The sequence below is a fragment of the Myotis davidii genome, unplaced genomic scaffold (assembly GCF_000327345.1).
Source record: "Myotis davidii unplaced genomic scaffold, ASM32734v1 scaffold227, whole genome shotgun sequence".
NCBI lineage: Eukaryota > Metazoa > Chordata > Mammalia > Chiroptera > Vespertilionidae > Myotis > Myotis davidii.
In genome coordinates this window covers 676,884-691,401 of record NW_006298519.1, presented here as the reverse complement: position 1 = coordinate 691,401, position 14,518 = coordinate 676,884, and the positions used below count along the sequence as shown (strand labels likewise).

The following is a 14,518-nucleotide window of genomic DNA, read 5'->3' as shown; positions in this document are numbered from 1 at the left end:
GGGGGGGCGCGGGAAGAGGGGGGTCTCTCAGTCTGGTCTGCACCCTCTCGCAGTCCGGGACCCCTTGGGGAATGTCCACCTGCTGGCTTAGGCCCGATCCCCAGTGCGTGTCATAGCGACTGGTCATTCTGCCGTTTGGTCAATTTGCATATTAGGGTTTTATTATATAGGATAACCACTCACACTCGCCTTAAGTGCTAATTTAACATCCACATTTTCAATCCAAAAGTAACTCACACCCAAGTTACTTCAAAAGGAAAGTCAGTTTCTCTTTTATTAGGTTAATGTCAGGAGGTCAAGTCTCCGATACCATGCAGGGACACAGGGTCATCCAGCTAAACAGCCATCATCAGGCGGAAGAATAAGATCTGGGCATCCTTTTCCAGGTAAAAGGTTAACACTTCACCAAGCTACTCGCTGGACTTATAAGATGCCAAACAGATGCATCCATCAACATAAGGACAATGAGATCACATAATCATTCTCCCCCTTGTCAAATGTGTAACTTGAAATTCATGGTGAAACGTTCATGGCTGGAAACTTTTATCAGTCCTATCAGGACGTAGCAGGACAGTTTTGGAAGCAGGAAGTATCCACGTTAGCAACTCAAACTGACAAAATAATCATTAGGATTTTAAATTTAATAATTAAAAACCCTCAGTTTTATTTGTATAATACTGAACAAAAGCTATAAAAACGCTTTCCTTTCCCAGAGTTTACAAGCCATCAATTGATTCATTTAATAATCATTTGAGACACAAATTAAACAACACCTTTAACTGGCAGCCCCCATATAAAATAGTTGTTGTAGAAACATTCTACTCACTCATACAGAGTTGAACTTTTTTGCTTTGGGTTAATGTCCCACAGCTTCTTTTTACGGACAACATACTCATTGCTGTGCTGTCCATACAGAGCTTCGAATTCTGCTACATCTTGCCGAAGGTGGTCAGGCACTACAAACGGGCCTGTGGAATTTGAATTGCGTCTGTTGATTTAAAAAAAATTTTTTTTTTTTAATAATTGACCCTGCTTTAGGTGACCGAGAATAATACAGGGTTAGGCAAAAGTAGGTTACAGTTGTTTGTATGGAAAATAATGCCATAATTAATAAATAATAATACAAAAATAAACTCTGTCTCATGTACTCACAACTACAAACCTACTTTTGCCTCACCAACATTAAATGGAAATAAACATAAAGATATTAACATGTTATGTGGTATTATGATGCAAAAAAAACCAAAAACCTGCTACCAGAGAATTTAATGCAGGGAAATTACCTCCCACAATTACAGTCAAGAAGTAGATGCGCCTGACTACTGAATAAGCACTTTTAATTACCTACTTATTCTTGCTACCAAGAGCACATTTTTTAAAACTCCCGGGTTTAAAAGATAAAAAGAATCAATGTTGCATTGATTGTAACTTGTTATAGTGAACAATGAAAGTTTTCTTATAACTGCTATTAATTTAAAGTGAAATCGAGACTGGTACTTAAGAAAAAGATTTGTTTTTAAAGGGGTTGATTTTAGCACTCTACAAAATGCAGTTTGAGTGTGGGCTCTCCACCAGATTGCTGGGTTTAAAATTCGGCTCTGCTATTTACAAGCTGTGTCCTTGGGCACGTCATGCAACTACACTGTGCATTAGTTACCTTACATATAAAATGAACATAATAATAATTATCTCCTAGGGTGAAAGAGTGGATTAAATGAGTTATACTATATGGAAAGCTCTTAGAATAATGCCTGGTATAAGTGTAATATAAATATAGGCTATTATAATTTTAAACAATTTCTCCACTTAAAGAATCTATGAAAATGACTGTGCAAAACAACTGTTACACAACCTCTTTAAGAAATGTAGAAAAAACCTCAAACTTTTTAGGTGTGTTTTTTAGCCCAGAAAAGAATATGATATATAAAGGTCACTGCTACTGACTAGTTTTATTTCTACTTATGTCTATTTGTTTCTTCAAAATTTAGCTTCAACAACCAGATGTTATTAAAAATCACTAACATTTAAGGTTAAACTATTGCCTCATATATAACTTCCAAAACATCTCCATTTCTCCTGTTTTAGCAAATATGCCAGTAATTATCAAGAGAACATTCTCTTCAATGAACATTTTAAAGAACATTTTCTAGGATTGCCCCATAGTATCTTGCACATAGTAGGTTCTCACACTTATCAAGTGACTATCATCAGCCTTGTGATTTTATTTTTTTTTTCACTGTCCTCACCTGAGGATATGTTTTTTTTTAACTGGTTTTAGAGAGAAAGGGAGAGAAAAACATGGATCAGTTGCCTCTCGTACACACCCTGACCAGAGATCAAACCTAAAACCTTGGTAAGTGCTATGGATGGGAATCTAACCCACAACCTTCTGGTATACAGGACAACACTCCAACCAATGGATCCACCCAGCTAGGGCAACCTTGTGATTTTAATGCAGTTTTTATGAATTTTCAACATTGACAAGCCATGCTATAAATTCAACCAAGATGGTCACATAAGGTTGTTGTCATAGATGCATATCTTTAGACAGAGAAGTTAGGGAAAGCACAAATGTAAAGTACATTAAATTAACATCGCTTAAAACACTTGAGTTAAAATGAAGCAAAAGTTTAAAAACTGTACTTACTTATGGTCTTCACCTGAAGCGATAGTCTCATTATTAGGTGTTACTGAAGTTGTTCCAGACCCAACTAACATAGGCTGGTTTAAAAGACAGAAGAATGACAATAATGTTCTACCTTAAAATTGCCATTAATACTGATGACTGCTTACATAAATAAGCATGCAAATTGACAATATATGAAACATATCTAAATTGTCTTTTGAATAGGAACACATTAATAATAAAAGTTTCAACAACCATAAATAGGCCCAAATTAACATTTAGGTAGCTTACCACACTCCCAAAAAATTTAAATGTCACTCAGTTTAAAAGTCCCATTAGTTTTTTAAAAAAAATATATTTTATTGATTTTTTACAGAGAGGAAGGGAGAAGGATAGAAAGTTAGAAACATTGATGAGAGAGAAACATCAATCAGCTGCCTCCTGTACACCCCCTACTGGGGATGTGCCTGCAACCAAGGTACGTGCCCTTGACTGGAATCGAACCTAGGATTCTTCAGTCCACAGGCCGACGCTCTATCCACTGAGCCAAACCAGTCAGGACCCATTAATTTTACTGACTGCTCTCATCCTCCTGTAATATTTGTTCACTGTTTCCACACCTGCCCCCAACATGAGCCCTCAAATACATGAGAGCTATGAAGAGCCCACTAGTGAACTCATGGGTTTAGAGCTTGGCCTTGGGTGAGAGGAAGGAAGGGAGCCTCTCAAGTCTGAGATTCTGCTTTAATGGTTAGTATTTACCCCTTTTATTTTGAATATTTTTGTTGTTGATAAGAGGTATCATGTCATCATACAAATGGTAACACTAGGGCATAGGGAAGTCAAATAGCTTGCCCAAGGTCACAGAGATAACAGAAACAGCAATAAAAATCACAATAATTGGTCACGAGCCAAGCTATAAATTCAGGTCTAGCTGACCCCAAAGCTGTCTTGGTTACCCTGTTCTAGAACCACCCAGACAAATTTCCACATTATGAAAATTGTCTTTACTCAGAAATTTTCAGAAAATAAAAAGGACAATAAAAATAAGTTTCTTTTAAGTGTTACTTAGGTACAATATGAACCTTGAATTTGTTCAAAATGTAGAAGACTGCCAAAATATCTTTAAAGCCTAGAAACTCATCTCAATAAAATGCTTCAAAATATCCCAAGAACTCGTTACTTCTAACTTACACATTAAATTATTTTACCTAAGAATTAACTCAGAAAATACTCCATACCTTTAAATCTTTTGGCTTCTTTTTCTTGCCTTTGTTTTTTATCTTGGTAGGATTAAACTAAAAAAGGAAAAGGAAATCGCTGAACACTCAAGTAACAGCAGTACGAAGCTACCATGTATTATACCATGATTTTGAGACTGGTCATAAGTTGAATTACATAAAATGTTTAACAAAAATAACACTATAGTGTGTCAGCCCTATTGTTATGATTTATAACAGAAATTAAAAAAAGTTTAATGTTGCCTAATGTTATAACTAAAATTACATTGTTCCAACATTTTGAACTCATTTTCAATAGTTTATATCAGACTTTTACGATAATTCCAGGTACGTGCTGATAGTATTTTAATGATTTTCCTTTTACTTAGGCAAACTAGACACGTGCACCTGGCCAGACACAGGAGCATGGGCAGTGCACTTAGGAGAATCTGTGACCTCTCACAGGGGTCTTAGTTGTGCTTCCAAGTGTAGCTAGGCAATACTTGACAGATGGACTAAGACAAAACTTCAAGTATAGATGACTTGATCCTGTCAAGTAAACAAGCAATTTTCTGTTTGAAAACTGCTACAACCTACTAAGGAAGACAACTCTGGCATTATTCTAAGTTAAACTCAATTTGGAGGCACTCAAAACAAAGTCCCTTTATTTTTCTTAAAGAGCAAAACATGAAAATGTTCACAATTACAGATAACTTTTCATTTTTATGCGCGGGGATTATCCAAGAACTGCTTTCCTGTTTCTGAGACGAACATTTATTAGCTGTGAGACTTTAAGGCCGTTGTCTAACGTAAGCCTCAGCGTTTGCTGATTTGTTCCAATTCCAGGGGCAGGTTGGGATTAACTTCCTAATGTAACAGCACGTTATGGGAAGTCCTCCAGATTGGGTTCTGGGAGTGCCACCGAGGATGGAACCACACTGGCCTGGGTCCTCCCCTTCCTTTGGCCAACACAAACCAGAACACAGCATTTAAAGTGATCAAATGACTCACTGGCACATCCCCGCTGTCTTGTTTCCTCAGCACAGTGCAGCGGCTGTCTGCAGGAAGAGAGACCGTTTTGTGAGCAAGCGAAGCATTAACATCGCCATATAATACACCAAAACGGGCGGGAACCCTTCTCCTGCCAAGGGCCATTTGGATATTTACAACATCATTCGTGGGTCACACCAAATTATCAACTTAAAAATTAGCCAGCTCTATTTGTTCAAACATTCAATTAACTCATCCCTAATGCCTTGGCAGGGCCAGACCACATGATTACTCGGGCCTTGGCGGGCCAGACATTCCCCACCCCTGCACTGTAGCTTTAAAGAAAACCACCCCAGGTACACTGACACAGACTATGTTCTATGCCTCATTTGGCTTTGACACAAGTCTAGTTTAGGAGGCAAGGGTGAAATGGCTAACTAAATGGGAGACCAGCTTCAAAGAACCACAAAATTTCAACCCATTTCAGCATAATTTGAGTGCCTTCTAGGTGCCAAACTCTATGCCAGGTGTTGGGAATAGAGATGCACAAATCAGTCCCTGCCACCCACACACCTGTTTCTACAAAAAAGACAACCAGGCAGATGCCTGCCACCCAGTGTGCTAACTCTGTCCACAATAAATATATGGGAGCAAAGCTGATGGAATAATGAAGTCTTCAAGCGGCCCAGAGGGATCAGCAAGGGCTTTGGGGAGGAAGGGGCTTGAAATGAACACGCAACGGGGTAGGATGTGGCTGGAGGAACTGGATGAGCAAAGACAGGAGGCAGGAAAGCACAGTGCAGGTTGGGACACAGTCATTGGTGTGGTGTCGATTCAGAAGGCAGATGGGGCCAAAACCGGTTTGGCTCAGTGGATAGAGCGTCGGCCTGCGGACTGAAGGGTCCCAGGTTCGATTCCGGTCAAGGGCATGTGCCTGGGTTGCGGGCACATCCCCAGTGGGAGATGTGCAGGAGGTAGTTGATCGATGTTTCTCTCCCATCGATGTTTCTAGCTCTCTATCTCTCTCCCTTTCTCTCTGTAGAAAAATCAATAAACTATATATTAAAAAAAAAAGAAGGCAGATGGGTAGAGTGACGAAGAGCCCAGATACATGATGTGAATTTAATCTGTAGGCAAACTAAGCAAGTGCTTCCCAAAGAGAATAGTTACAGGATCAGACAGATGTTCCTCAAGAGTCCCTAGAGCAGCAGTACTCAACCTGTGGGTCATGACGACCCTTTCACAGGGGTCGCCTAAGACCATCGGAAAACATATATAATTACATATTGTTTTTGTGATTAATCACTATGCTTTAATTTTGTTCAATTTATAACAATGAAAATACATCCTGCATATCAGTTATTTACATGACGATTCATAACAGTAGCAAAATTACAGTTATGAAGTAGCAACAAAAATAATTTTATGGTTGGGGGTCACCACAACATGAGGAACTGTATTAAAGGGTCGCAGCATTAGGAGGGTTGAGAACCACTGCCCTAGAGGCAACGTAGGAGGAAGATTTGGAGGGGGAGGGTCTAGGTATGGAGACCAGTTTGGAGGCTACTGACTAGTGCATGGAAAGACTACTGCGCTCCTGGCTAGGAAGTGGGATGGACAGGGAAGGAGATACCCAAGATGAAGCTCATTTGGACTGCTGACAAACGAGGTATGGAGTAATAGGGAGAAGGAAGAATCGAGACCAATTCCAGGCTTCCTGCTTAAAAACCGGATATATAACCATGTTACTGACGAGATAAATTCAGTAAGTGAGGTAAACGAGTTCAGACACATTGCTCTCAAGGGACCTCTTGGCTTTCTACACAGAAATTCCAACAGGGAAAATGCACCCAGACTTCAGGAGGCAGGCTGGGGCTCCCAACTACCATAGCATTGGTGACATCAGTGAATATCTTTATCTACAAGATCCATGGACTTTTAAACTTTAAAGAAATATAAGTACTTCTAATGAAAGGAGAGGAAACTGAAAATGTCAGGGTAAAGGTGAGAGGCAGAGCTACGGGACTTGAAAATCTGTTGGCCAGTCATTTGCTGCTGGCTTCCGATCCTCTGGCCGAGAGCAGAGAATGGGTTACAGCCCGGTGGTCTGTGCATTTTAGGTACAGAACACCAGAATCAGAAAAATGCACACAGTGGGAACTGTGTCCTTTTCAGTTGTCCGGTGGTGTGACCCAAACATGCATTGGGTTGTGCAAGCTCAGTCCGGAGACAGCATTTTCTTGGCAGCAGCAGCAAACTGATGGAATACATTCAGGCTGTCTGTGCCCTGTCACTCCAGTCATGAGGAGAGTCCTGGAGAAATAAAGCCTTCCTACGTGGGTGTGCCCTTCACAAGAACCACAGCAAAAGCAAGCCTTTGGTTCCTTACATGCATTTGAACTTTGTAACATGTGACATTTTTGTACAGGGCCAGACTTTTAATGTACATTTTAAAACAAACACCACGAAATTTCCAAGTCTAATGCCTAACAATAAAGTCAACTTCTGATGATGGGGGAAGGGGAGAGGCATTACCCTAAGACATACATGTAGTAGCAAAAATAAGAAATTAAAATTAATTTAGAATCTAAAATGTTATAATTTAGGCAAAATGGGACCACACAGATCACTGGCTCCAAATTCTCTTATTTTAATGATGAAGAAGCTATGAATCAAGAGAAGCTAAAGAATTAACCACCAGTTATCATATTCAGCCAAATTGCACTCCGAGCCCTTACCCACAGGTCCCTGATTGCCCTCCATCCTCTCTAGGCCGGGAGGTCACTCTGTCCAATTCCACCTCCAGCTCGGACCCCACCCCCACACCAGGCTTTCCTCCTCCCGGGAGAATGCATGTGCTCACTCCGACGTCTGAACCCACTTACCCACTCTTCTCTCACTGGGCTTACCCCCACATTATACGTATATTCATCTTATTCCCTTTTGAAGAGCAAAAGGTCCTGAGGGCAGGGAAGAGCTGAAGCATTCCTGAATTCCTTGTTAACACCTAGCATGGCCGCAAAGCAGCGTAAAAACAAGCTTTCTAAGGGATGAGGGAGAAGTGAGCCAGAGCCCACTATTCCTGACTCGCGGTTCCCACTCCTCCCACAGCAGAGGTGCCGTCTGTCCGCTTTAGGTTCTGAAAACATCACCTCCTGCAGCCATTTTCCTGACCGCTCCAGATCAAACCCATTTCGTAATAAATTCTGTCAACATGCAATCTCTGCCACTACACTGTCAAACTATCTAAGATGAGAACAGTGATCTGAATATGTCCACAACACTGAGTTCCATAGAATAAAAAGGTTTTAACATGAAAAAAAGTACTATTCTTAATCACTACCCTCCACAAATACACATTTCCCCCCCAAGTTTAGGTATAATATAAACTGAAACTCGACCCACATACCCATGATATCAAAGAATTCGTCTAACGCATTGTGCAAGGCTGGGAACTTGTCTCTGTGTTCTTCCAGCAGCCAAATCAGACACCGGGCTTCCTTCAATGATGCCGACTCGCAGAAATAGTCAAGTTGCTTTCCCTCTATAGAGTTTAGTTTATGACCATACTTCTCATTCCAGAGAAAAGTCATGATGCTAAAATCTAGCTCCTTGAGAGATGCTCCATAACGAGAAAAAAAAGATTCTGTGGCATCTAAGCCTGTGATAAAAACAAAACCCAAATCAGATGGAAAACCACTTACTGCAAAACTACATTCACCTTCACATCCTGGAAATGGTTCCATTACAGTTTGCTTACAATTGCAGTGAGAACATGTAAATACTTGAGAATAAACTTGTTTAAGCTATCATACATTTCATAAACACCACTTAACATGGACATGCTAATTGCAATAATTCATATCTATTAGTTGAATATAGTGGCCCAAAGGCTTCTATTATTAGTTATTTTTATTAAACTTAGAAAAAGGAATTAAATTCCTTTACAAATACAGCAATAACCTTCTCACTAATTGATAATGACTTTCATTCCAATCAGTACAAACTAGCAAGATTTTATAATGCTTTACTACACATATTCCATAGTAACAAAACATCAGTAATATGCACAAAAAGTAATATTCCCAAATACCCTTTAAAACAGGAAATGGTTAGACAACTCTGCCTGCAGCCGCCTTCCCCAGTGCCTGCTTGAGGGCCATGGGCAGAGAGCCTGGTTGGGCCTTCCTCAGCCAAACCAGGAAAACCAAGAGAGAGGAACAGTTTTATAATCCCATGGTTTACAACAACACAGGTACTTCTCTCCTCATCCTTAGAGATGGTTAGTCCTGAGCACAGATTTGCCGAGGGTGATCCTAAGCAAGTATTCCATCCATTCTTCCCTCTAACTTTTCCATTAAGGAATCAGACTTCTGAACCACAGGAACCCAGAGGGCACAACAGGGGGTGGACAGGGGTGCTATGTACCCATGGCTGGCCCGGTATTTACAGTTCTTACATTTCACACGTTCACAAATACTTAACATAATACGGGACTGGATTTTCTAACTGACTAAACTTTTTTGTGTTTACACCTTTTGAAAGTATATATTATAACCTTTCTGTAAAATAAGCTATAAATTGTGAGTTGGAAAAACAGTATTTTTAACCATACCCATTTGTAGTCCTACTTTAAAAAAAGTCATAAATAATGACAGGAAAACAAAAAAAGACTCTGAGGCCCACATGTGTCCTTTCTACCAAACTGCATCTCTAAAAGTGAATGACATACCGAAGCTATTAAGTTTCTGGATCCAAGTAGCTAATTTTGGCTCCACTTCTTTAAGTTCACTCAAAACATGCAGGAATATCCTTGTTTTGACTCTATTCTTTTCTTGAATTAAGTGACGAATGACATAGTCCACCGCTTCACTTAGAAAATTTCTGCTGGAAAAACAGGTTGTGTAGTCTTCTGTGCTCAAAACCTTCCAGGAGAGCAGCTCTTTGAGGAGCGTGGACGCGTTCAGCACCCCGGACTTGATCTTGTCGGCATACTGCTTGATGCACTGCAAGATCCTGTCGTCCAGGAACTGACAGCTCTCAGCACTGGCCACCGTTTCTAAGGATAAACCACAGCGGTCAGTTACAGTGAGAAATAGGACCAACCTGCAGAGATAGAAACTTTGAGAGAAATGCTATAACATTACAGAGCAATATAAACATGGCACAGATGAATTCTTCATGTTGTTTTAAATAAACAACTCAAATTTTAAATTAGGAATCTAAATACAGGGTGGGGCAAAAGTACGTTTACAGTTGTTCACATAGGAAATAATACAATAATTAATAAATAATAATACAAGAATAAACTCTGTGTTTCGCTCAGTCACAAGGGTACGTTTTTGCTCCACCCTGTATTTAACAATACCTTTAAAAAATATAGAAGTTCACGTTCAACAAAACACAGAAAAAGTACCTTATCTCCTTCACTCTGTACCACTCATGTAACATCTGAAATTTTATCCCTTTAAAATAAAGTTACTTCCCTCAACCAATCTAACCCAGCTTCATCAACTACCTAAAATTATAAATTTTATATCCAATATAACATGCTTATACCCAGTAAACATGTTTAGTCATTAAGAATACTAAGGGGTTTTTTGGAGTTAAAGGGATCATTTATTCAGTTACAGATTCAATTAATATTTGGCAGTTCTTAGTATTCATCTTATTGTTGGATCCTAAATTGCAGACCTGTGGACTCATTGACTACTAGTCAGAAAATATCTCAGAAGTTCATCGTCCTGTCCACTCATCTTCCTACAGGATGGCCATTTAGCCTCTTGAAGCACACGAAGTTAAAATACCAACATTCACTGAAAACTTTTTCAGTAAGAAAGATCATTTTGGTTCATTTGTGAAACATTAATGGAATACTAGATGAAAAAAATAAAGACAGCAAGAGGAAATATTTTATTTTATAGATGGCCATCGTAGAAAATGAGAATAACTTACTTCCAGTCATCTGGAAGTATACATACAGACCAACATGTCCACAGAAATAGTGAAATTACCAGATATGTTCCCACATTGATCATGGAATGATGACAAGATGAACATAAAACAAAAAGGCTGTACTAGGCAATCTCTACGGTACCTTTTAGGAATAGCTTTATTTGAACTCAGCATTATTTCAGATAATTAGTAGTGATTTCATAGTTCACAGTTTTAGGACCTAAATCCACATAGTGGAGTCTACAGACCATCGTCAAACATTATTTCCACCTTCAGTTCAGCAAAGAGTAAACTCACAGCCTGCCCCAGGTTGGTGGCAGGTAGTGTTTTGAATCCCTGTGTACTGCTTCCAAAATCAGTGCTCTGTGTACCATTTGCTCCCATGACAGTATTAAAATATTAACGGAAACCTAAATTTCAATTCAGTAACAATTAACCTAAGTCCCAGTAGGATGAGTATTCACATTCATAGTCTAGGCGAGAATACGTTAGTGTTATTATGCCTTGGACTCCAGCATACCTTTCTGCTCTTCCGTTTTGGGTGGATTACTTTCCCGTAAGTCCTCTTCCATTCTTTCTTGTGCTAATTTTTTTGCTTCCTGTTTTTGGATCTTTCTCTTCAATTTTTTGTCTTCTTTCAGTCTTAGCTTCTCTAGGCTGATAAACATTTACAATTAGTGATAATTCCCTGGTTATAAATCCAACTATTTTCCTTTGGCTACTATAGAAAGCATTCTCTAAGCGGTAAGTTAGGAGTGTTCCTTTCTAGTCAGAGCTTAGCCTGCATCTTCTGTTCAAGATCAAAAGTTGCTGACACGAGGTTAATGCAGTCAAACCAACAGTACTTGTTTCATGAAAACCAGGGCTTCGGGGACTGAGGAACTTCACTAAGGATGGCACATACAGATGGCACAGATATTATTTCCATGCTCACAAGTTACTGCTTAAGGTGAATAGGAACAATAAAAATTACTCTGCAAGATAATACATGTACACACTTATTTAAAAAAAAGATCCCACAGTAAACTATTATTTTCACATCCCAATAATGGCCCCAACTACGGAATTTGGTTAATATGGTTACAATGAATTCTCTTCAACAAATAAGTCTGTTCCTCTTTTCTTTTGCTTTTTCTTGGTCACCAATGATGAAAAAAAAATCACTTATTAGAATGGAAAACAAGAGGCAGGACCAAAAAGAAAAGCAAAAAAACATTGAAATTATTTGATCTGAACAAGAAAATACAAAGAAGGAAATAATTTTGACAGTACATTGAGTATTTCAGTGTGAGAAATAAGTCACTGGTTCAAAATGTTTGCTGAAGAGAGATAACAAGAAGCTATGCTTTTGGAATTAAAGTTTAAACACCTGCGAGCTAAGTATACAATTTTTATCCAACTGCCAAATCTATTAATGAAACGTCATTTCACAACATCAAATGTCATAATTTTACTTGTAAATTCAACCATTAAGTAACTCTATGATTCAAGTTTCAGTATTTAACCATTCCAGACTAGTTCTCTTTAAATTTTAAACATCCATAAAAGGCATTTTAAAACCACTTAATTGGACATGTGTGCACAGCCAATTCGAAAACAGCATAATTTAGAAATTATATTGTAAAAGAAATCATGAAGCTAGTGATGGATTGTTAAAAATCTTACCTAGAACATTTCTGTTTCAGAATAGGTTTTGAAGGAACCTTCTTTTCTTTTACGACTTTGTGTTCAAACTTTAAATAAAACAAAGATACCAGAAATTTGTCTTATACTCCCAGGACATAAAGCACAAAACCACAAGAAACAAGCATTTCAGAAGCACACACAGTCAATGGTCAGTTTGGCAGAGAACAGTGATGATGCTCTGACCCAGACAAAAGCCCAGAAAACTTTAGTAAAATAATGTATTGAAAAGAGAAACGAGAGAGTACACACACTTTAGCAAGAAATGTTTTTCAAATTAAAAGCGGAGATCAAATAAACTACAAATCTATATATACAAAACCCTAATATGCAAATAGACTGAACAGCGAAACAACCAAACAACTGGTTGCTACGACATGCACTGACCACCAGGGGGCGTGTGCGAAACATGGCAGGCATCGACCGTGGTGGGATGGTGGAGCAGGTGAGCAGGGGTGCAAGACCAAGGTGCTGTCATTGGGGCGAGCCTCTAGTGGTTACTGAAAATTCTTTGTTCCCATGTGCCACGATCCCGCCAGGCGCTGGTACCTGCTGCCGGCGCTGGCCCCGCTTACACCCGCTACCAGTGCCGGAGCTGCTGCTCACACCTGCTGCTGGCACCCAGAGCTGACCCCGAAAACTTGGTGCCATCAGCAGGTGTGAGCGGTGGCGGCTGCTGGTCCTGATTGCCCCTAAGGGCTTCTCCACCTCCCCCTACTCCTGAGAGGCAATCGGGGCAGCAGCCACGGCTCACACCTGCTACCAGCATTGGTCCCACTCTCACCCACTGCTGGCGGCAGCCCCAGTCGCTCCGCGCTGTCAGTGGGTGTGAGCCGGGCCGGCGCCATCAGTGTGTGGGAGCGGCGGCGGTGGGAGTGGGGCTGCCGGCAGACAGCCATGGAAGAAGGGGCCGGGCGGGGGTGTGGAGAATGGGTCAAGACCCGCCTCTGAGCCCACTGCAGCCTTGCAGCCCACAGCTGCTTTCAAGGTGCATGAATTCATGCACTGGGCCCCTAGTATCATTATAACAACCCACTCCTGCCACCTCCATATAGACCAGGTAAAGGTAATCAATCCCTTAAGACACTCCTCCCCTCCCTAAGTACCCTCACTCTCAAACAACCAGAAGTTTACTGGGAATAAAGAAAACAAGGTTATAAAAAGAGTGATAACAGTAAAACTAAACTGTAAAAGCCTCCTTTTCCTGCTATGAAATAAAAGAATGTGAGAATCCTTTATTGCAAAGAAGCATTCTCACATCCTAATTGTTTGTATATTGTCTGAAATTAAGAAACTGTTTCCTAGAAAAGACAAATCCAAATCATACAACTTTCATAAATTTAAATCATGCTTTAAAAGGTACAAGCACTCTCATTGTCAATTTAATAAGATTTCCCCTTAATTAGATACTTACTTCACATTTAACTTGACCACCACTGCTGAAGATGATAATCTTAGAGATGATACCTTCACAGTCAGGGGTAAGACAAATTCCTTGTAGAAACTCCTATTTGATTAAAAAAAAAAAAAAAAGAGTGCTGCATATCAAAATAAATCTAAACATGTATACTACTGTAACCATCAGGAATGGTTAAAATGTCATCAGAAACCTCCTTCAGGGCGGCACTGAAAGTCCCTGCTTGTTGCCATGGGACCTGTGGAGCCTCCCTGCAAAAGGAATGACTTGCTTTGGTCAGTGCAAGGAGAGCTGACAGGACATACACCAAGCATGTCCCAACAAAAGCTTAAGAAACGCTGAATGGACTGGCCCTTGATCTTTATCCTCTGTCACAAGAATATGTACCAGGAAACGTCAATTCAGACACAAAAACACAGCCACAGTACCCAGCCGGTGTGGATCAGTGGTTGAGTGTAGGCCTCTGAACCAGGGAGTTATGGTTTGATTCCTAGTCAGGGCACATTGCCTGGATGGTGGGTTCAATCACCAGTGTGGAGTGTGAAGGAGGCAGCCAATCAATGATTCTCTCTCATCACTGATTTTCTCTCTCCCCCTCCCTTCTTTGAAATCATTAAAAACAATTAA

At 39.9% G+C, this 14,518-nt stretch overlaps 1 protein-coding gene across 4 annotated transcripts in view; it reads right to left on the bottom strand.

Annotated features, from left to right (window-relative positions):
* Positions 1-14,518, bottom strand: part of TTC3 (tetratricopeptide repeat domain 3) — a 95,751-nt gene that overhangs the window by 26,295 nt on the left and 54,938 nt on the right. For all 4 annotated transcript variants that reach the window (XM_006774129.2, XM_006774130.2, XM_015570715.1 and 1 more), the window contains 9 exons: positions 13,889-13,981; positions 12,457-12,524; positions 11,312-11,448; positions 9,569-9,895; positions 8,246-8,497; positions 4,858-4,904; positions 3,868-3,924; positions 2,648-2,721; positions 827-988 (listed from right to left, as the gene is read on the bottom strand). In XM_006774129.2, coding sequence (XP_006774192.1) covers positions 827-988; positions 2,648-2,721; positions 3,868-3,924; positions 4,858-4,904; positions 8,246-8,497; positions 9,569-9,895; positions 11,312-11,448; positions 12,457-12,524; positions 13,889-13,981 — 1,217 coding nt within the window. The remainder of the gene's footprint in view (positions 1-826; positions 989-2,647; positions 2,722-3,867; positions 3,925-4,857; positions 4,905-8,245; positions 8,498-9,568; positions 9,896-11,311; positions 11,449-12,456; positions 12,525-13,888; positions 13,982-14,518) is intronic.